The sequence below is a fragment of the Aythya ferina genome, assembly GCF_964211825.1.
Source record: "Aythya ferina genome assembly, chromosome: Z".
Classification (NCBI taxonomy): Eukaryota; Metazoa; Chordata; class Aves; order Anseriformes; family Anatidae; genus Aythya; species Aythya ferina.
Window position 1 is genome coordinate 64,601,196 of NC_140299.1, and position 24,139 is coordinate 64,625,334.

Sequence of the window (24,139 nt, forward strand, 5' to 3'; positions counted from 1 at the left end):
GTACTACCCCTTCTTTATTTTGAAGAGGTTATGTGGCATATTAAGGATCTACCTTGTTTCTCCTGGCTGCAGTCTCTGATACTTGGGTCGAAGTTATGCATTCACTGGTCAATATAATGAAGAAAAGATGAGTAAAGACAGTGGTAATGTCTGGTGTATGCAAGGAGGTGATTTAACTGTGATACTGTGCAGAAGCAGGGGATGACAACTGCAGGTTAGCCAGTGCTCACCTACATTACTTGGTCCTCATGCACAATTACCTACTTACTTGCAACTTAGTATTTGTACCTCAAAATTCATTTATAACAATGAAACAAGATTGCACAAAATCCAGTTAGGTAACAAGCTGCACCTGGTCACAGCTGATGTACAGTCAGACATTTTTGATGTTACAATAGGAAATGCACAATAATTTGAGAAATTATTCCCACTATGTCATTAAGAAACTACTTCATGGCACAAAATTAAGTCTAGTAGTTTGATACTATGAATGCAGAGACCATATTTTTTCACAGTCCATTCTGTCAGATTTTCATCAAGTAGGTTTTTAAAAGGCAAAAGAATATTTCTGTGGTACAAGGGAGCTGAATCTCATTCCACAAGCAGACAAAAGTTATTGCGCCATGAGATCCATTCACTAATACATTAATTCATACTGAGCAGATGACGTGCTGACATTTTTACTTTCAACTGTGTTGCACGGCCGTATTCTGACATTGTTGTAATGGTAGGTGATAAAACATGCAATGGATTGCCTCTCAGACAACACATTTTGAGACAGTTGCCATTTTATTATAAATAAGTGGATTTTTTTTTTTTTTTACAGCTATGCTGTCAATCATATTTTGTCATGTTATTGATCTTATGCCAGCTTGATGCTACAAGAAGGTTTCTGAATGACAGTCTCAGTGAAGTGAATATTAGATCTAAACTGTTTCCTTAACTTGTCTCCACCTCCTTCATACACCAACTTTACCGAATATAGTTATTTTCTTCATTTGTAACCTAGTACACCAATGTATGTGCCAACTAGCCTGGAGACTGAAAGGGAAATAAATAAAATATTACTAAAATGCTTCTTTATTAATACAGGACAAAGCATAGCCCACCATCCTACTGATGACAGAAAGAGTCACATCCTAACACTGCACATATCTGGGTGTTGTCCATCCCAAATACCCGCAACAAACAAAACAATCAGACAAGCACAAAAAACAAAGCTCCCAGCAAGTGTCTTTCGCTCATTTTGAAGAATGGTATCATTCTTCAAAAATTAGGAGAGCCATGCAATATGAAACTGTAAATTCAGGGCTCTCAAATGCCCTATCAACTGGCTTTGATACAGATCTGCAGGACATACAGAGAGAGGTCTTATTCTGCAATCTCTGGGAGACAGTGAACATGAAAAGCTGTTCTTTATGTCCGCGGTGCTCACAGATAAGAGCATTACTAGGACACAGAGAGGTTCACTAGCAAATGACTCCACTGCCTCCTTTTGACCAGAAATTTCCCAGTGGGCAGTCAAAGACCTTTTCTGGCAAGGGCTGTAATTTAAAAGCTTTTGTGCTGCTGTTGAAAGCTGTGGTCAACTGATATTTTCTGAAGATGTTGGAAAATCCCTGATCAGCTCTTCTGGGAAATGCTTATACTTCGTTGACAGAAGCCTGACTTAGACCCATGCCAAGGGGATCTGCCTGGAGGATTATAAACCAAACAGAAGGAGTTATGGCACCTGGATTCTATAGCTACTAAAGATACAAATATACAGAGCACACGCTTCAGCCAGCCGAAGATCACAGAATCAGCATTTCTCTAATAGGAATGACATCAGAGTGTACCACGTGTAGGCTTTGGGGCCCTAGGTAGGAAACAAACTACAAATTAGGAACAATAAAACCAGCAGTTTATACATGAGTTCACCTTCTCCAGGGATAAAACCCTCCAGACACTACTTTTCATGCTTGCATCAAGTTGGCGACTGCTTTCTGCCCCAGCGTGCTCAGAACAGTGGGGAGTCATAGAAGCAGCATGTGCAGCTCTCACCAAAAACACCCAGGCTTTCCAGCTGTATGCAATTATCCAATTATCCGGGACACAACATTGATTACCTAGCAGATATCTTTAACCACAAACCCTGAGTGTCTTCTGGCATCCCAATCCTATCTCATGTAGTAATCTCTTATTGCCCTACAATTTCTTGTGTAATTTGTTTTAATGTGTGCTGTGTAAGAATACACTCTACAGAAACTGAAACCCAGCAGAAAGCAGGTGACTTTTAAATCCTCATTCTCCACATCTGGTAATTTATTTATTCCAGGATTTGACAATATTTACACCTTAACCTGTTTCGGATCGTTTCACAGTTGTTCAGATTTATCCCCTGCTGCACCTAGATATTAGATAGCTATGGTGGACTTCACAAATCTCCAGTAACTCAAGATCACCAGGCATGCTTTTATCTTTTTTCCTGCACAGTGTCCCTTAAGACTGAAACTGTCCTTCAAGCCTTTGTTCACTGCTCTCACACACAAAATTTAAAAAAAAAAATAAAAAAAATAGGTGAGTCATTTTAATGGTGATTTGTGAGGGTTGAGACCTTTCAAGCACATTGTATATTTGCTTTTTCGAATTGAATATTTGTCCTTCACAAATCTTTATTTAACTCATGCTTCTGCCATGACCACAGTCAATGATCTTCATGTTCACAAAATGGCAGATTACAAATTCGTCCTGAGCCCATCCACTGACACCAGATTTCTCTTTCTTATGCTCTATTTCAGCGCACAGGCAATTGCAGCACATGTGTCTCTTCTCACTTCGCATTTAGATTTTTCTTGCACACACAGACGATGGGAGGCCCAGTTAGAGGTACTGCTGTTCCTGGCTGACAGATATTTTTGGAGGTTTGGTTGTTTCTTTAAACAACACAGCTCAGGTCAGCTACAGTGCTAAGTTTATTACTTTAGCTCAAAAACCAGAGTGTTGCCAAGTGACAGATAAGAACTGTGGAAAGAAACTCAGAATTTCATTTCTGTAAGTGGATGCTTTTCTTATTTCAAGTTGTAGTTTTTTTTGATCTCTAAATTGGCTCCATTTTATCCAGTAGTATTCTGTGCTTATCCAAAGCCCCTAAGTAGGGTGTCTGGGGCATTCGTTCATCTTGGTGTACGGCAGCTGTATGGCCAAACATGACATCACTCCGAAGAGTGAACCAAGTAAGTACATTCATATCACTGAATTATAGGTATCCAACTACTAAGTAACTCTTCCAACAGCTCTACTACCTCCTCTTCCCCTGCAGTAAGTAGGAAGGTGCTGGCATCTAAAAAAGCTCACGTGAATCATATTCAGGATGCCTCTTAACTATTTTCATGGAATGGAAGGTTAAGGTGTGCACAGCAAAAAACAGGCAAGAAAAACTGAAAAAAAAAAAAAAAAAGTAACTCCCATCATCAAAATCCTATTGGGTGCCCACATTATTCCCTGACAAGTTATGAAATTGTAGGAAATTAATTTGCATAATTTCAGCATTGTGGTACATCTTCTGTGGAACATTTTTGAAAAAATGTCTTTGGCAAGCTTTCTCTGTCTTCCATGTTTTATTGCAACAATCATTAAAAGAAATCCTCATGTATCTGGATCTTTCTCATCAAGCCATAGCAGTCTTCAAAATGGAAATGGCTCAATATAAATAAAACAAATACATACCTAATTGTTTGGTATAAATAAATGCTTCAAGTGAAGATTGCCTCCTAGTCTGCTTTTGGATGCCATGCTGTATGTGACACATCTATAGAAAGTACTGTAGTTTACGAGAAACAAAGTGAATTCAGTAAGCCACTGAAGATTCACTTTCTCTCAAAGGTTCCAAGTGCATTTAGTACAAGGATCATAACAACTTTGAAAAAGTATGGTCAGAGTCTTAGCAGATCACCTGGTGATTTGAACAGACCTGAGCAAATTGCCAGTGTTTGGCTTGTTAACAGTAAACTGTAATTTAAAATTGCATTAAAAAAATAATCTATGTGTTTTAAAATTGAAAAGAACCATTGAACATTCAAGCAATTCTTGACTCAACTGACTGTACCGAAATTCTGATATTAGACATTGCCTTCTTATCAAATGAACATGGAAAAGAGAAACAAAACACTTGAAGCTTAGAAGAGTTAAATATGAGAAGTATTTGCACTCAGTGTGTCCTATTAACACTGTTTTATTTCCTTTTTACAAAAGTAGAAATAACAACAGACAAAACTTACTTGAAAAAAATCAATGCTTTTGCCTCAGTCTCATTGAAAAGCTGAGCAGGCAGAGTCCTGGATGAAACTTTGATAGTATATTTCATTGACAAAGGGAACTAAAGATATATGACAATATATCCATGCAAAAGACAAAGTACAAAACGTGCTCTGTGGCCCAACAAACATTTGGAGGTTGCCTGTGTCATAACAATTTTCAAATTGTTACTTTTGCTCACCCATGCCTTTACACAGTACAGCTTACAAACAAGTTACATATACACACATATCATAAAAAAAAGTCTTGTATATGGTCTAACTGCTACGAATTAAGGCATCCTAACAGCTGCTGTTTTGCTGGTGAGGGATATGTATGTCTCGTATTAGTGTTTCAAAAGGATTTATTTCAGGCATTTCAAACAAAGTGAGACATCGTGAGATGTGGTTTAGAGGAAAAATTCCTGCAGCTCTGGCTCTTCAGAACTCTTTTGACTGTAGGATTTCTGGCTTTTCTTACTGATGTCATCATGCCTGGAGAGAAAAAGAAGAAAATTACTCCTGGTAACACTGACAACTAAAGGGATTTGTCTTGTGTTTATTTACCCTGTTTTATCTGATTTGCAAGTTTTGAAGTCTGAATTACTCTTTTTCTTTGGACTTATTTCTCTACACAGATACTACATACATTACTTCTTAATACTGTAGATTGCTACTGACTTTCCCATAGTTCCTATTCTGCAATCAAAACTGGAAAGCAATAAAAAGATTAGATTTTTTTTAAAAACACAGCAATAATTAATAAAGTGTCAAAAATTTTTGGTAATAATGGATAGAATGTCCCAAATGCCCTAAATCCTTTAGAATACAGTACTGCAGTGATAAAAAGATCAACTACCACAACCATCACACTTATCCTGCTTGTTCCTGACTCTACCTGAAAGGGAATCTTTTAGATTCCATCGAAAATCATCAGAGAGAAATAAGCATTTTCACAAGGTAGTTCACTGGACTTACTTTATGTGTCTACTTCAGGAGAAGATGGTGGCACATGCAATAGGAAAAATGATAAGGACTATGCTTCTTTCTAAGACAGGCACCATACCTTATTGGACATTGTCATTAGGTAATATCTTAATCGTAAGGGTTAAGACTTTTACCAAATGCATAGATAAGGATTGTTTCTCTATAATATGTCTTCTTTTCCATATTATGTAAAATTTAATTAAAGAAACTTGTCTATAGTTGACCCAAATGTTACTTTCCAATTGAAGGTAGAAAAACTAAACATTAAACATTTGCAATGTTAAGTTTCTTCAGTTCCTTTCATATGCCTTTATTCTGAATCCCCAGATGGTTCCCCTTCCTGTCAATTAACCTTTAAGATGAAGAATTTTGGATTAAGCATCCAGCCCACAGCAACTTTCACAGAAAGCTTTCATTTTTAGTTACTACTGCTGAATGGTGAAACTCCTACAATAATCACGACTAGCTGGTTGGTAGCTGTAAAGAACAGATCCTGATGGTTAAAAATCCACAGCAAACAGCAAGAGTGTGTATAAAATTTTTGTTTTAGGCTTACAGATCTGTGAGTCTGATTCTTGCAAACCAGAATTTCACTCTCATTTATTCCAGTCTACTATCACTACAAAGAACCAAACATCCCCAAAAGGCTGATTCTTAGTATGCTTAGGTATCCTTCTGGTTACTTCAGGATTCAGCAGTGGCTGACCTTCTGAGGGACTACCCTTGCAGATGCTGGTAAGAGGGTAGAAGGGAGCATTTTACTTTGAGTCCCCTGCATTCATCACACATATTGTGGCTTACATACCCAACATAAGAGCAAAAGACTTAGAACCGAATTAGGGGAGGCAGAATTTGCAGGACTGAGAGGAGGAGGAGCACTTAACTCTTTGCCATAAAGTCTTGGCACTTAGCATGTGTTACACTTGTCAGAAATACGTTTAGTGTTAAATATGGAGTTTTATGAAGTGCTGCTTTCTAAGGCTAAGATAATTTGGATCAATTAACTACTGAATCAGCTTGGGTTTGCAGTGGTGACAGACACTGTGTCCCCACATTTAGAGGCAGCCAGGCATTTCAAGACCTCACTCTGCCATTCTACGGTTGCACTGTGATCTTAAAGAGGGTCACGTTTATATTACTAACTAGTAATATTACTAATATTATTAATATTACTATTACCAATATTACTAATATTATGCATATTGCTATTAGTAATATTACTAATATTACTATATCACTAACTAGTAATATTACTAACTAGTAACCAAATTTCTGGTATCTTCTGGAGCCTGTAGGAACAGAAATATCCCCAGAACTATCCAACATCCCTTCATGCAACAGGCACCAATATATAATCATAACAGTTCACAAGAGAACAACAATAAATTCTGTGGAACAAGACCTAAATTATTTCTATATTGATTTTATATTGTATTAGTTCGACTCACAACTGTTTTATTAGACATACAGATAAACATCCTTTTTCTAGAGCACATATTTGGGATGAAGCTGCAATTTATCCCACACTGTATCTGGCAGTGGGAAATCTGTTAGGTTAGAGGCACTTACTATGTTAGAGGCATGCCCAGTTTACTATCTGACAGAAACCTGATGGTAGATTCTGCTGATTGCCCCTGATGTATGAAGCAATTTTAGCTGTTGATAGCTGCAGCTAATACAGGGCTTTGTATTGATACGGTGAGTTAGTGCTTACTTTAATGTTCTGCAGATCTCAGATGAGTTAAAGTGTGGGGAAGAACAGTTCATTGGCCTACATGAAAGACAGATAAAACTACAAGCATTTGCTTGGAATTGTAATACACAAGAAACTAGCTGATCCTTCCAACAGGGGAAAAAATATCCCAAGATATCCCACACATCTGAAATTTATGCTAGAACCTTAAGAAAAATAATGTGTCTGAAATTTTATAAGGACCCTAGGAAATTTAATAAAGTTCTCTATGATTAAGTTGTAACCAATATGAAAATATAAACTACACAGCCCGGATGTACCTGGGTATTTTAATGAAACAATAAAAAAATGCAATAGAAGCTGAAGAAAAATCACAGGAAATGGGTGGAAAAGAATGTCATTTGACTCCAGGTAAATTTTGTATAATGATTTCAGATTTGAGAAGATTCTAATACTATCCCTTATATAAAGGTCTAGAGTTAAAATGGGTTTAGGACTGCGCCCCTGAATAAAACTATCTACACAGGTTTAAAACACCAAAGACTGCATTGTTTTCCAGAAAGGTTATTTTTCCAAAACTGCTCTGAAACAGTAATCACACAGCCTCCCCAGAACACCCAGGGAAGAGTTCAGACTATGTACAGAGACACACAGCACACCTGATGGTGATGATTTTCCATTAATTAAGTTTCACAGGCTAGACAGCAGCATGCAGTGGACTAATGACAGGCACACATTGTGCCCTTTCAAAAATCACAACACATGCTGAAATGTACATCAAGGGTTGGCTCAGAAATTCTTGAGAGACCAGATACCTGTGTTCTGGTTTGTGAAAAGCACAATATATTGCATGAAATTTGTAAATCTCATGCCACTTAATCTGGCACACAATTTGCCCACTTCTGTCCTACTCTGTACAGTAACAGCCCGTTCAAGCTCTGCTCCAAGTGCATTCTGCTCCTTGTTTCCTGCTCTGATTTTTCACATACTCCACTGCCATGAGAGCATGAAAAAGGACAGCAGCTTCAGGACATTGTGCATGGATCAGCAGTGCCCATGTGGATGGTGAGATGTGGGAGCTCAGTCCTCATGAGACTCTAGTAGCTGCAGCCAGACCTGCACCATCTTTTACTGCCTCAGGGGAAATGCCACCCTGCCAGGGACTTCTCACACAAGAGCGTTTACACAAGGCAACAGCAAATTACAGCAACTAGCTAAATCCATGAGATGGCTCTAACATAAGTGTGCGATTAATGGCTGTTTCATTACTCCAGGACTGGACACACAGCTGGGCATTTTGACCGGAGACTGCCCGCTGATGTTACCTCAAACTGCTGCTGTACAGGCAGCTTTCTACACTGGAATTTCCCTGTTTCCAAGACAGAATGAAACTTCTTGGAAACCTTACAGTTCTTTGTTTCACATACACTTTGCCAATGATTTCAGAAAAAAGAAGACTTTCCTTTGCGTTACTGGAATTGACATTTAAATATGGGAAGATCCTGGCATTAGAAAACAAGTGAACAAAAAAAAAATATTAAACATTTAGAAAAAAGTAATTTGAAAGAAATTTAGGCTCCTGAACTGCAGGATGACTAATATATAGTTTTCCCAGAAGGATCTTGAAATGTGTAACTTTGGTGTGAATAACAAACAGTTCCAGGCCCAATGAAAGGATTTGTATCAGGAATGCTGTAGCCAACAGAAGCAGAGAGGTGATTGTCCCCCTGTACTCTGCTCTGGTGAGGCTGCACCTGGACTGCTCTGCTCAGTTTTGGGCCCCTCACTACATGGACATGCCTTCTCTGGACATGCCTGGAGCAAGTCCAGAGCAGGGCTACAAGGCTGGTGAAGGGCCTGGAGCACAAGTTCTGTGAGGATCAGCTGAGGGAACTGGGGCTGTTTAGTCTGGAGAAGAGGAGGTTCAGGGGAGACCTCATTGCTCTCTGCAACTGCCTGAAAGGTGTGGGGAGCTGGGGGTCGGCCTCTTCTCATAGATAACCAATGATAGGACCAGAGGGAATGACCTCAAGTTGCACCAGGGGAGGTGCAGGTTGGAAATAAGGAGACATTTCTGCTCAGAAAGAGCAGTCAGGCATTGGAACGGGTTGTCCAGGGAGATGGTGGAGTCACCGTCTCTGTGAGTGTTCAAGGAAAGGTTGGACGTGGTGCTTAGGGATGTGATTTAGTGGGTGACATTGGTGGTAGGGGGGTGGTTGGACCAGATTATCTTGGAGGTTTTTTCCAACCTTAATGATTCTAGGATTTACATCTCAGTTTAACAAAAACGAAACAAAACAAACAAACAAACAAAAAATCAACCAACTAACCAAAAAAAACCATATCATCACATTTCGAACTTACCAGTTGAAAAGCAATGACAGGTAAACTTTACAAAGCATTTGCTTTTACAATGAACATACATTTTATCAAATGTTTTTTTCCACATTGCTTTTACAGACCTTGAGGAACTTGTCTCTATCTGCCTTTTTAGTCTTCCTGGAATACATCGTCATTAAGCAGTTCAAATGAGTCAAAGTTATCTTTTAAAAACAGACTTAATGTCAAAGTTTGAAGGACAGTAAGAAAAATCTGTAAAAACGGGAGAGCACTAGACTTAAAGTGCAGTATTAAGCCTCATGTTCTCTGTACTCTCCATTTAGAGATGAACTGTGGTATTTCTGGTCTCCTCGTGAGAGGAAATTTAATTTCCATTCTCATCTGGTACTTCACTTCCATTCAACAGAGGCTGAATACTCAGCCAAAGTGAACTATACTCCCTGGTGGATTTATGACTACTTTTTATACTCACTTGGAATTGAAATCTTGTAGCCAGTTCAATGGTGACATCAGCAAAAATCCATCATAAATTTCTGCTTTTCTAGGAATCAAGATGTTCATCTACTCATGTATTTCCCTGCTTCTACATCAATCAATTCTACTATTTCAGTTATGAATAATGTTAGCAAATACATGCAATTTGAGAAGACAAAGCGACAGAGATGCTAAATATCACCATGCACATACCAAGCATAGTTACACAGATGTTCTTCATTCAATGTGCTAGAGGAAAAACTGGTGTGGCTGCAGTAAGGCCCCTAAGGAAGTACAACATCAAATCAGTTAGAAACATGCACTGAGCTTATCACATGCATAACATGGAACACTATCAAAATAGCCATGGTAACATTTTAACAGATTTCTTTTTAAGTTAGTAAAAGGTCTGAATCTATTACCTCTTCAAGATACAAGCTGTGGCTCTTTGGGCTGATACCAAAATGCATACCTTCTGTGTTCTGATGTTCATAACAATGACATGCAGACATGACCTTTTCACAGATAACATGCATGTTACAGTGCAAGCAACAATACTGTTAGAATTACCTCATCTAAATCCTTAAACTTGTTCTGGAACTATAAAAAAAACTCATAAGCTTGCAATCTATCAGAACATCTTTGAAGAAATATTGTCTTTTCCTCTATCACTAAAAAATCTGAACCACCCTTTAAAAAAAAAATAAAGTGCCACTGGGTTATGAAAATGTTTCCATGGTAAATCAGCACTTTGATTAGACAGCGTGTCTTTAAAGGCTGAAATCAGCAGTCCATACTGTGATTCTGACTAAACTTTAATAAATCAACTTCCACTTTAATTTGGCCCATTAGATCTTCTTAATTTCATTTCATGTTCTAATATCACAGTGTTTTAGCAGTACCCATTAATACGGACTGCTTACTATTTCCCAGTTCTCTCTTTCTGATTTTTCCATACTCATTTTGCCTGCTCTGTGCTTAAGATTTTCCTGTGTTTTTCTTCCATTACCTCGTCATACTTTTTGCAGTATATAATTCACTATTCCTCCTCCTACACAGTCTATTTTATGTTCTTTCTCTTTTTTTATCTTGAAATTATCCTTTTGCCTAATGTCTTTCCATCCACTCCTCCCCTTTCACCCTGTCTTTCACAGAAGATTAAATGATCTACTGTTCTCTTTCACTCAACCCTTTATTATATCTCCAGATATCCAAACTTCTTTCTGTTCCACACACACACTATGCTCACACTATTTTCTACCTGTCTCTCTCATTCAATACCTCTTTCTTTCTCTTGGAAGACACATTAGTTCAAAGTATATTTCTTCCTTCTTTTGAGCAAGAGAGCCAGTCTACTAGATGGACATGTTCCTTTTTCTGCTGTGATCCACAAAAGGGAATTCTGTTCTTCACAGAGAGGGGATGATCTGGACCCAGTACGTTTTGCTACAGACCAAACATACACTCTGCAAAGAGAAGACCGTGTGCTCTGAGGAGAGGGTGGGTACTGGCAACTTAGATACTTAGAGGATGGCAGTAGATGCAACAGAAGCAGGGAGAACCCCTTCTATTTTTACTCTTTATATTTTGACACTTACTTTTATCCTGTCGGCCTTGTCAGTCATGCCTACAGGACAAAAACGGACGAGTCCTTCAGGAATTTACTCCTCAGAAAATACTACGGATTCAAGTATGGAATTTTCTTTTTATGACTTGTCACTCAGAGCAACATTAAACATCATTTCCAGATGAATCATGTCTCTGTAGAGAGCTTTCAACACAGAATGCATGCACTAAAAGGATGGACTAGCAATGTCTACCATTCCCCGAGAAAGCCTTCAAAGATTAAAACAGTGGACTGGCTTTCTATTGCTCAAATAAATTACATGTGTATATCCTTTTGGTATAGAAAGATAGGAAGAAGAAGATGTCAAACATTCATTACTTTAAAAGAAAAGAGAAAAAAATAAAAGAAAAAAGGGCCCTTCCTCCTTTCAGTGCACTCACTGGCTTGTTTCTTCCTTTTGTGAAAGCTGCTGGATTTCCCTTGCTGTCTGCTGTCTTCCTTCCTAATGACGTAAAAGGCAGCGTCGATGAGGTTTTGATCAGGTTTGCTGTTTGGCAGTTGTTGTTGTTATTTTGGTTACCACTCAGCGTCTCCATTATGGATCTAAAGGTTCCAAAAGGCCTTTTTAGCTGGTCTCCTGCTGGTTCCCCAGTGCTGGGTGGAGCCCGCAAGAGTGCTTTGCCCCGATCTTTGTCCTTTTCCTCATTTAGTTCTGACTCTGCTAGCTCCACCTGCACCACTGGCTCCTCGAAAGTTACTCTGAGTTTCAAATTTTGGGAGGTTCTGCGCTTTGAAGATGGAGACTTGAGAGCACTCTTAGGGCTTGTGGCAACCTTTTGAGCAGTGGCACTGTCTGTGCTGGACGGAGAGCTGTCTCCACAAAACTGGCTCTGAGGTACAGTACCAGACTGATACTGGGCTTCATTATCTGGATCACTGCTTTCTGAAGTAGGGGAAGGACTGTGGCCATCCACTGACTTAGAAGCTCTGGTACCAAAAGGAAAGCGGCGTCCTGCTGCTGAAGTGTGTTTCTTAATCATCAGGTGCAAACTCTCTGTGCTCTCAACACTTTCCACTATGGGCTGAGGCCTTGGCTTGTCAGTTCTTTTCACAGGGGTGTTCTTATGGTCCTCAGAAATAGCTGAGTCCGTGTCAGACTCACTGAGAGACCTCTGCATAAGCTGCCTCAGTCTGGCTAACTTCAGCTCCCTTTTCTCTGGCAAAATCTTCTTCACGTTCTTGGAGGATGCATGAGCATCCTGAAATTCCAAAGTCAGCTTTTCCTGCGTACAGACATTTTCAGAGATTTCCTTTCCCAACAACTGGCGCAAGATTTTATCTGAGTCCTCATCTTTTATCTTGGCTCGAGTGCGACTAGAAGTTCCCAAGCTGCCAAGAATCTGAATCCCATCTTGGGTGTTCAATTTACTTTTTGGTGGAGACAATTCATCTGCTTCAGATGGTTTCCACTGGGGTTTGCCAGAGGCAGGGGATGATGGCGAGCTTAAAAAAAAAAAAAGAGGAGGAAATACCACAGCCAAATTAATGCACATATAAAATGCAAAACTGCCATTTCCAGTTTACAAGTCTGTCTCAGCTTACTGTTACTTATCCTCTTTTTTGCTACTCACGTGGAATTCATTACTATGATGCTACAGTGAAGAACACAAAGAGAAGGATACAACCCTGCTTCCATTCCTAATGAGGATTTGAGCCTCTTTACAGAGGCTTTTTTTTTTTTTTCTTTTTCTTTTACAAAGAAAACTCCTTAAAACAAAAACTTAGGATCATTATTTCAATGCCAAAGATGAGTTTCTCAGGAAAACTTTTGAGAAACTACTGTCTCCTCTTTGTGGGAGTTGACATGGTTTAGAAAGTGAAAAAAAGCCACAAGGACAAATGCCTACTTGGAAGTCGTATCATAATACAAAAGTAGGTTATTCTAAATACGGACAAGGTATCATCTCTCTGGATAGCAATGATTTCATAAATCTTAACTTCATCTGGTACTAGTAACAGCCATGTAAGACCTCATAAAAAATCAGATCCATTCACACTCAAAACCTTCTCAGATATGAAATACTGAAAAGCATGTGAACAGTGACATTGATTCATTTCAGAACAATTAGATTGATGAATTAAATTTAAAACTCCAAATGTTATATAGTGATGAAACAGTTATCTTAAGTCTCATCTGCAAAGAACATAAATTACACAGGCTATTTCTTTCCCCATGACATATGTCAGAGCTCTTGATAATCCAAGTTCTTATTTTAAGCAACTTTTTCTCTAAGCAATGGTAAAGTGACAAAATTAAGGTTGGTGTAAGGCAGTGACTCTATAAATCTTGTTTCTTTTTTTTTGCAGGCAACTTCTACCCTGCTGAGTCCATAAGCAGTGTAGAAAATTCACGTGTATATACTATCCATTTCATCTTCAATCCATTTTGAGTTCTCCTCCCTGCCAGAAGACAGGCAAACCAAAACAGTCACTGAAGAATATGCATATGTCTAAAATAGATAATCCTATCAAGATGGTTACATTCTCTTAGATCAGCTTCTGGCTGCTTGGAAGATGATAAAATCCATAAGGGATTTATAGCTGGAAGAAAAAGTAGTAGCCAACTATGAAATCAAATTTAAAATAATAGTTTATAATTTTCAGGCTTGCTCATTTAACTAAAATGATGTTGAAACCTACTCTTTTACAGAAATAACGAATGATGAGAGGTCTGCTCTCACCTGATCTTATCTGATACTGAAAGTGAAACAGTCCTGGTGCTCACAAGCACACAGATGAAAGACCACTTGGAAAGTCCAGTCAGCAAAAATCACAGAAACCAAATGAGCTGGAAGACAGCGTTTGGTCCCATTGCCCCTGCTGAGCTGGCAGACATGGAATACAAAGACCATGAGTCTATTAAAAAAAAAAGAACAGAACAACTCTTTCCAGTGTGGTTTTCTACTTCAGAAGGAGTTCAGATTTTTCAGCCCTTTCCTAGCCAAAATTCTTTCAAAGAAATGCATCACCAATCCCAGTGTCTTTATCTACTGCTGTAACTGTTTGAACTTGTCTGAAACACTGACATGAACTTCACGGACATGGTGTACTTACTCAGTGCATGAGATTCTGTAAAAACAGAACAGAAAGCAGTCACTGCTCCTACACATGATGTCTCAAAGTTCAGGCCACCAATGCCAGTGGAAGAAGGTTTTGTGCTGGCTTTCTGTTTTAATATATATTTAATTCCCTAAAAATGTTGTGAAACACTGCATGTATCTTCCAGAGAGGAAACTGAATTAGAAGGTCATGATACACCATGCTGTATTTGTACATGAGTTACTTAATTTATTTCAATGTCGTCTTGAGATTGCTATTGGAGGGAAGTTGTGTGCTTACCTGATTACCATGCACCATATTGGAAATCTATGGCAAAAGTCAGAGAGAAATGTCAGGAGACTATAGGCTCCAGACATGGGCCTCTACTGGAAGGACCTCTTTCCTCTTCTTTAAGGCTGCTCATTTTGTATCTATTTCCAGGACTTGCACTGACAGAGTATAAACAATATATAAAATTTCTGGAGTTTTGACTTTTTATACAAGCTACTGCAGGCAAAAGATTTAATAAGTGTAAGGAGTCTTATTAATCTGAAAGCAGGTTTTGCTGGTAACTGGCTTTATGAATCACAGCTGGCAGTAATGTATGGTGGACCACCATAAGGTCAAACTTTACAACTTTCCTAGGGGGTTCTGGGATTCTCTGCAATTCATCTAATACAAAATATATTCTATTCCACTATAAATCTGATTTTTACTCTGGTGGGAAACTGGGACTATTAATACCATACTCAAAATGTCCAATATTTATACAGTATTATACACTGTCAAGTTCTAAAAGCTCAGCTTCAAGCCCACAAGGTAAAAGAAACACATTTGCTTTGACAGAACACATCTACTATTTGACAGGTCACAGCTTTTCCTGATAAGCGTTACACCATCGAACTGTAAATCCATGCTACAGTAGAATTCCAGTCACATTACCTTGAGGACATGGGCAGTGACTTGCCCTCTGACCGCTGGGCTTCTAAAAGCTGCTGGAGCTGGTTCTGTAATGTCACGCGTTCTACTGTCTGCCTGCAAGAAAATGTAAGACTGTTTACCTTGAATTTCAGAGCTGTCAGCATTAGTAAGCTACAGGATAAATGATACTATTTGTTCAACTGTGCATTCCACAGAGAAACCTTGTTAACTTATAATTTAGAAAGTAAATAAAGATGGAGATTTTAAATAATGACATATGCAGAGTCCGTACTTTTATAAGCTGTCTCTGAAATCCTGAGGGCATTTTGTGATCACTGTACAATATAAAGGTACAACATAAAGATGTTCCTTTATGAAAGATTATTTATTTTACTTCATATAAGGACAAAAGTGGGATCATAAGCAGCAGTTCACTGGATTTGAGTCACTCACAGAAAGTAATATTCCAGAAACAAAGATCCGTCAGAGCAAAAATAGGGCCACTTGGTTCTTGTTTGTTTGTGGAAAGGAAAAGGACCGAGTAAGAAGTCACTTGCCATGTTTGGTGGATGGCCTTTGCTGAGCAGACAATGGCTCAGACAACTGCTATCTCCTTTTCTCCTTGCAAATGGACTCAGGGAGGAGTCTTTGACTACTGGGAAGGGCAAGTCCAAGTTTACTCAGCTGCAGGATGGAGCTACGTATTCCAAGGGAGTACAATAAAAACATATCTACTTACTGCCCAACCTTCCTGAAAGTCCTACCTGTGCTCTGCACCCACATTATATTCAGTACTGCTGTACATCCTGCAGTCTATTACTTTCAGTGTGGTGTTGTGATCTACATTACTCCGTAAATAATTTTAGAATCCAATGTTAAAAAAAATTAGAGTAGTAGATACAAATTACCAGCGGTACGGAAGTGACATCCATACTGGAAACTCCATTTACCACAGAACTGTAAGAACATTCTCTATTGTCTTGCTAACGTGGTTATTTCCATAGGATTTAGTTTAATAAGTAAACTGTAAATCTTCAAGAAGTTCAACCAAAATGAATTTGTTACAAAAGTTCTTATCCCTGTCCCTGCCCCTGTCTAATTTTGACCCTCTATTCTAAAATCAAAATATATTTTTAGCTTGTTATCAAAACAGATAACATTCAATCTTGTTTAGTGACATATGTAGGAATCAGTGCCTCTAAACACTGCACAAGCAGAATTATTGGGAAACTACTGGAAAAGAAGAGACTTCCAGCTTTTCATTAGCGTATATACACTGTCTTTCACCTGGAATATAATCAGCACATTTGTTTTTATTCCCTGGTCCTGATCAGAAAAAATGAACATATGAAAGTGACTTCTCATCTTTTTCTTCCAAGCCCTACTTCTCTTGCTGGAGAAGTAATATGTTTTCAGTACTTCTGTTCTTATTAGACCTGCAGAACTAACACAGTTCTCCAGCACTGAGCTGGATTCTTTCCTAGCTCACATACCAACAGCAGAAGAGCTAACTATGTTCCAAACGCAGTCTTTATAACTGGCAATGTCAAAGCCAGAAAGAATCCAGATGACTTTCAGACTATGGGCTTGTACTTGCAGGGCTAACAAAATTAAATGTTTTACTTATATCAACATGAATCTTAAAAGTACTAGAGAAATAAAGAGTGATCTTGACATACTGCCTTGCCATTACGTTTTACAGCACAATCATGCTTTAGGTAGATCTTGGCTTCCTTTAATTTTCCATCTTCCTTACTCTTGCCTACATACTTCCTTATACTATTTTAAAATCACTCCTACCATCTGTCAACACTGGCTTATCTTGCAACTCTTTGCAGAGACACTCTCTTTTGACAGATAGGGAAATTTTGATTTGAGATTTGATTGTGATGCAGTTTATCTGATTACTTGTCCTTTATATTTTTTCAACTTCTATTTTCTGAATATCTAAATAATGTAATTAATGTCTTAAACCTTTAGCTTTAATGGAAATGTCTGACAGCTCTTCTGCAGATTTAACATCCTCATTGCATTTAAAAATTTGATTGTGCTAAAAGAATTAAAGTTTCCTCCATTTTCACAGTTCAGCTAGTTAATAAATACCTCACAGTAGGGAAACCTACACATCTTGCCAGTAGGATCCCTAAGGATGTATAACATACACATGTATCTATGATAACATTGAAAATAAGGGATCTCAGCTCCTTGGAACAGCAATATTGCTAAGTATTAAAAATGGGCTGATTCAGGAGACAAGACCACTGTAACATTATAGGTAAAGTGACAAAAATCTCAAATAATTTTCTTCAGACAGGATTTTCTGTGAAGATGTTTTGCGATTGCAATGGCAGGTGTCCTGTCAATCAGGAGCACATTTTAGTAAACAAATCATAACCTTTTATTCCCTATTACCCAACGCCTGATCACCTCCCCTGTTTCTTCTTTGGCTGAGTACTACAGGTTCACAAGCTACTCTACTCTCCTCTATATCATATATGTACAATTTTTCTTTTTTTCCAACCATTTAATTTCTCCTTTCTTATGTTTTGAGAAGATGGGATCTTTGTTTTACTGTTCTCACACTGCTCATCCTGTTTTTCTCAAGCTTCCACCTTATTTTGGAACAGTGAGGCCTTCTACTGTCCACTTATTTGCTTAGCATTTCTCCTTATTATTACTACACAACTACCTTGGAATACTGAAAATCAGTTTTCCACTGCAAAAACAAAACTTAGTTTCTCCCAGTAAGAGGCTCTATTTACTTTAGGATACCTAAATAACTGTGGACCACATCTACCTCCAAATGAAATCAAGGCTATTCAGTAACTGAACAGGGAACAAGCTAAGGAATTAGGCTCTAATGAAGGTTCCATGGTTTGTTGCTTTACTCCTTTGTTTCAAATAAAACAAACAAGGACTACCCTATATAGCAAAACCAAAACATCTTAACTAAGTTAAAACAAACAAAAAAACAACCAAAGAAAACAAACAAACAAAACCAGACAACCATTATAAAGTTTATATTGTCTGTTATTATACTTCTGTACAACATGAATTACCACACAAAAATCTCCCGTCAACTTGTACACACCTTACTTTACCACCACTAAAATATTTTTTTGTCAATCATTTTTACAACTATTCCTATGAAGTTTCAGGAAAAGTATGGCTTTTGTCTACAGAACACAGAAAAGTGTTGTCAACAGAGAGCATTCGACGTTTTCTCACCTTCTTTTGTCTCATGGTGTGCTTTGACCTTTGCCTTGTCAGAGATTTTGGCTTGATAGTGTATCAGTAAGTTATTAGTAAGTGTCTGATTCATTATTTGATTTGTAAATCCAGGTCGATAAACACAGGAAGACCCTTTCATAGACCCTTCAGGAATCCAGGTCTTTCATCAAACAGCATTGTAAAAGAAGCCTAGGCAAGCATTAATTTTATGTCATTGGTTCTGACCTGGTCTCTTCAGGCCAGGAAAGCCCAAACAATACAAGTCATTACGGCTATAGTCATCAGTGATAGAAACCATACACTTGTGCAAGCAGAAATTTTCTACTTTAGCAGCTGACATTTTTATAGACTCATGAAATCAGTGAGAGAATAAGTAAGATTGTAAGGCCTGCAGAGATGTTGGAAAGCAAAATGAAAACCAGTATTTTGATAGGATTTGTGAAAAACTTGTGACAACATTGGGTATTCTCCTTCAGAAAATCTTACTGGTTTGACCAAACCTCTACAGTTAACAAAAGATGCAAATAAAAGATTTTATTTTCAAGTTAGTAATGGCATTTCATTTATTTATTCATTGATTTATTATTGTTATTTACTATTGTTATTATTATTTTTTTGTGGTCTGCTTTCCTGTTTTAGCTATGGAAAGGACTTTTTGGTTCCTTTGCTCTTTGGGGGCAATCTCAGTTAATCCCCTTGTAATGATTAGATGGACAATTTCTAGTTAAAACTTATTTCCTTCTTTCAAATATCAAGGCTTTTCCTTCTGAATGAAGACTTCGATCCAACTTAGATGGTTTTGTTATCTTCTCATGTTTGTATCTTTAATCTGAACTGCTTTGGATCGAAGAGCTGCAAGATGTGAAAACTCTGGCAGACTGTGATGTTATTGTTTTCTGCCTTCTTTTCAGGAATGGCTCCAAAGCTTGTGAAGGACTGGGATAATTTCTGTCTAGAACTACTCTGTGTGGTCTTGACTGGAACAGCTCAGAAGAGAATAAAAGAAGGTTTGTTCTTTGGATTCAGACTTTTGAAGATAGGTCTTGCTAGGTGTCAGTCTGAGACAGTTTCTGTGCTGCTGTTCTTGCGCAATGTCAACCATTCCAGTCTTCCTGTGGTTGAGCACATAGCAGAGAGAGGCTCTGGTTGATAAGAAGCCCAGAATAAAAGCAGCTTTCATGATCAGCTCATGTTTACAGCAGCTGAGAGAAAGTTGCAAAGCAGCAGATAAGCACTTGGTGTGTTGATACTACTACCCTTCCGTTCAAGTGATTCATCATGATCCAGCTGTATCTAAAACAATTAACACCAGCAGAAGTAGGTGGAGAAAATATAGCAAAGCCAGCACAGCTGTGGGAACCCTTCCCACATAAAAGAAGTTTAAAGTGACTTGGACTGTAAACTGGACTTTAATCTGATGCTTTTGGTTTCTCCAGAGCTGTTGCAACCAATTAATTCCTTTGCTATGTTACAGGTAAGGTTCCTTGAGAAGGTGAAGAAACTGCCCCAGCCACATGCTTCATGCTGTACTTGGATTTTTAAACATCCTCTACCGATGGTAAAAGTCTTCTTCCATCATCTCCCCTGACTCCTGAGAACAGGCCTCTAAACATGGTGCAGTGCTTCTTTAGGAGCCTACTCACAGCTTGAAGAATGCAGCCCAAACAGCCATGCAGTACCTCTGCTTTCAAGCAGAAAATAGAGTGTTTCACTGACTCAGTAAACTGTAGCAGGGTAGCACAGCAGATTCACGTCTCTTTGTGTTTGTAGGAGAGGAAGAAAAAGCTGCTGTGGCACTTACTGGATGTAAATAAGAAGCCTGAAAAAATAGGCTGCTGAAGGGAAGCAGATTTAACTCCAGCTGAGACAAGCAAAGGAACACATCAGGAGTCAGATAAGAATCATTTAAATGACTTCCTGTGCATGTAGACTGTGGGAGGACAGAGGGGATGCTTGGAAAAATGATAATGCTTTTGTCAGGAAAGTCAGAACCACACTGTGTCTATGGGGGTAAATAGCCTGCTATCTGACATAAGAGGTTTATTTTCCATATGAGAGGTAACACGTATCACGTACTGAGTGAGCACTGAAGAGACTGAAACATGGAGAATCCGTGGTTGCCATTGCTACTTCCTGTGCTTGTTGTTTGTTTTCCTACTGAGTTATGGGGAAAACAAATCATTAGATATTGAGATGAGTCAGGCGTTAATGCAGGCTATTCGGGAAATACATTTTTTTCTTCTTCTTTATATCAGTTGATCTGTATATTTTAGTGTTCCTTAGCAAATGAACAAACAACAAAACACCTGTTATTTCAAAAAGCCTAGTGAACACAGTGCCAGAAAGTAAAATTACGAAAATTATGATACTCCTGAATTCACTGTTTGTGTTTACAAGAGTATAAATGTAAAACAAGACTGATGATTTATTGAAGAGAAAATGCCTTTATAGCATAAAAGCTTTGAGGCATAAACATAAAAAGCATACTTTAAGTGCAGTAAGTTATTCTGCAAAGACAAAGGACTACTACTACACACTCTCTCTAAAAACAGGATAAAACAGAGAGTTGATTATAATAAAATAGTTTTATCTAGTTTATTTTATATTTTATTATTCTAATAAAAACTGTATCACTGTGGCATGTTGGCTCTGGCTGGCAACTAAGCACCCACATATCCAGTTCCTTATTCCCTTCCCCCTCACCCCCTCAGTAGGACAAGGGTAGAAAATAGGAAGAACAAAAGTGAAAAGGTTCATGGGTTGAGAGAAACCCAGGGAGATCACTTACCTGTTATCATCACAGATAAAACAGACTGGACTTGGGAAATTTATTGCCAATCAACATGTATTTTTAATTATTGATTCAGGTATTGGGAAACAAATAAACAAACAAACAAAAAAGACAAACATATAAAACTCCTATCCTCCGCCATTCCAGGTTCAGCTTCACTCCCAGGTTCATCTACACTCCAAGCCCCTCTCCTGCCTCATTGCCAGGCTTCCCTCCAGGCAGGTCTCCTATCCCCTTGTTATTGTTGCAGGTTATACAGGCCCCTTCAGTGATGTAATGACTGACACAGGTCAGGGTCAGTGAGTAGCAGTTTCTTTCTGCTGCTTCTTCCTTCTCACTCTTTCCTGTGCTCTGGTGTGGGTCCTCTACATGAGCTAAAGTTGCACTAGGGGAGGTTTAGGTTGGACATTAGGAAGAACTTTACCGAAAGGGTTGTTAGGCATTGGAATGTGCTGCCCAGGGAAGTGGTGGAGTCACCATCCCTGGAGGTCTTTAAAAGATGTTTAGATGTAGAGCTTAGGGATATGGTTTAGTGGAGGACTTGGTAGAGTTTGGTTAGAAGCTGAACTAGGTGATCTTGGAGGTCTCTTCCAACTTAGATGATTCTGTGATTCTGTAACTGATATGGCATAGGCTTATGTATGGGCTCCAGTCCCTTCAGGAGTGTACCTGCTCCGGCAGGAGTGCTCCATGGGTCACAGTCCCTTTGGGGGTGTGCCTGCTCCACTGGGGAGCACCTGCTCTCCTCTGACCTTGCTGTTCCCTCTTTTTGTCCCTCTTTTGTACTCTCCTCCTCTCTCTCTGTCATCTTCTGCCCTTATTAAAATGTTTCCACTGAAGCACCCTCAGCTTGGCTGATAGACTCAGCCATGTCCTCTAGTTGGTTTGCTGTGGCGCTGTCTGAAACTATCCGTGTCTGCTGCCAAGCAGCCCCTAGCCTCTTCTCGCAGAGGCCACCTCTGCAGATCACATGCTAATAAAACCTTGTAGATTACAGCTAGTACTATTGTCCACATGCTGTTTGCATAATATGATACAGTCCCATTAAACATGTTATTTTCAACCAGCATTTTCATGGCTTGTTTTAAGTGAGAAGCTCTTGGTCATGTATCTAAGTTGGAACTAAGCTAGATCAGTGCTGGTGTTTTCTAAAAGTCTCAAGACTATTTAGATGCTAAATCACAGTTACTGCACCTATAATAAAAGCAAGCAATTGCCTAAATTAATGTTTCAGTATAATAGGTTCTTTACAGAGCACTTGTAAAAAAACACACTAAAATATTCATGCCAGTTTCTGTGAAGAAAAAGCAGAGCACAGAATATATCCTGCGTGGTCGCTGTAGGCTTAGTTGTCTTCTGAGTTGAAAAAACACCCTGAAACTACTATTTTTGTTTTTCCTCACAACATCAGAAAACAATACTGTAACTGTGAAGAGACTCCCGCTATATAGAAAACAATGCTGTGTGAAATGAAATTATGATCAGCAAAGATGTTAACTCAAGGGAAAAGGGACAGTACTGCTTATATACATGTATGTATCTCATGCATGCCTTTTTTCACTCCCACTCCCTTCATCTGTGTTCACAGCAAACTGCCTGAAAAACTAGCTGCTAAAGGTGAAGGGGCAAGAAAGTGTGTTGACATAAGGGAGAAACATGATTTGAAAAGATCACATATGAGAAGCATAAAATGGACACTTAAACTGAAGACAACAATATTGTTTTAAGAATGAACCCTCTGTTAAGAATTAAACACTTACTCCTTTAGTTGTTTAGTTAGCTTCACAACCTGAGAGGCCAATGACATACATGTCTCCACAACCACTAAGTAGCGGGAACACATGGTGTGCCCGTGTCGCTCAGCACTTTGTGAAGGTTTCTCTCCTACATGGTTTTGCATGGTGACATTTGCTCCATATTCAACCAATGTCTGTAAAAACACAAAAGAAAACATTGACATTTGTAAACATAAATCTCTGCTGTGAATTCTCATCAACACAAGAAACTTCTGGGTGCAAACCACTCCTGAATAAAATGCTTGAAAAATTTGAAAAACCAATCACTTTGACAAGTTTGTATGCACTTGGAATTCAAAATACATACTACTAAAATCTATTATTCAGGGGCAAGGGTAACAGAACAGTATTCTGTGGTGCAGAAGAATTATACTACACCCATTGCTGCAGTTTCAATGGCCTTTAGACATGTAATATGTGTATCTGAAAACTACGGTAGATACTTTCCAAAAAATCCTTCAGGTCGAGCAGGCACAAATTTCTTTTTGCAGAAAGAAACTTGTTTGATGATAATTTCAATCTTTTTTTTTTTTTTTTTTTTAATGCAGAAAAAAGTCTCGTTTTATAGTTGCTTGGTTACCCCCTATTACCTTTTTAAGATACTGAAATAGTTGTCAGATCCTAGTCTTTAGGAAAAACAATGCCTCTTGTTCTGTGGATACTGATGTGCTACTCACTATAATAGCCCGGAACCTTAGCTTGTTGCTGGAGAACTGTCCAGTCTGTGAGTATGGTCTCTCAGTTACCCCTGGAACTTGAATCCAGAGCATTGTAAAGACAAAGGAAGTTATGTCAGGCTGACTTCAAGACATCCAATAACTGAAGCAAGAACTGAAACCCAACCTTCACTGTTTGTCGTTTGTTTGTGATAATCAGTGTTACACACTATTCATGCCTACAGTAAGACTTAAGTGCCTGCAGCAGTGTTCAGATACACACTGCATACAGCAGTCTGAAAAAAGTGCT

At 38.5% G+C, this 24,139-nt stretch overlaps 1 protein-coding gene across 5 annotated transcripts in view; it reads right to left on the reverse strand.

Annotated features, from left to right (window-relative positions):
- Positions 1-4,197: 4,197 nt before the first annotated feature.
- Positions 4,198-24,139, reverse strand: part of SNCAIP (synuclein alpha interacting protein) — an 89,032-nt gene continuing 69,090 nt past the window's right edge. For 3 of the 5 annotated variants that reach the window (XM_084505336.1, XM_084505337.1, XM_084505338.1), the window contains 5 exons: positions 23,138-23,307; positions 15,377-15,469; positions 11,776-12,838; positions 9,982-10,052; positions 4,198-4,769 (listed from right to left, as the gene is read on the reverse strand). In XM_084505336.1, the coding sequence (XP_084361462.1) occupies positions 4,685-4,769; positions 9,982-10,052; positions 11,776-12,838; positions 15,377-15,469; positions 23,138-23,307 (1,482 nt within the window). In that variant the 3' untranslated portion in view covers positions 4,198-4,684. Of the gene's footprint in view, positions 4,770-9,981; positions 10,053-11,052; positions 11,235-11,775; positions 12,839-15,376; positions 15,470-23,137; positions 23,308-24,139 lie in introns of those variants that run through there. The other 2 variants (XM_084505340.1, XM_084505339.1) reach the window with 2 other exon arrangements.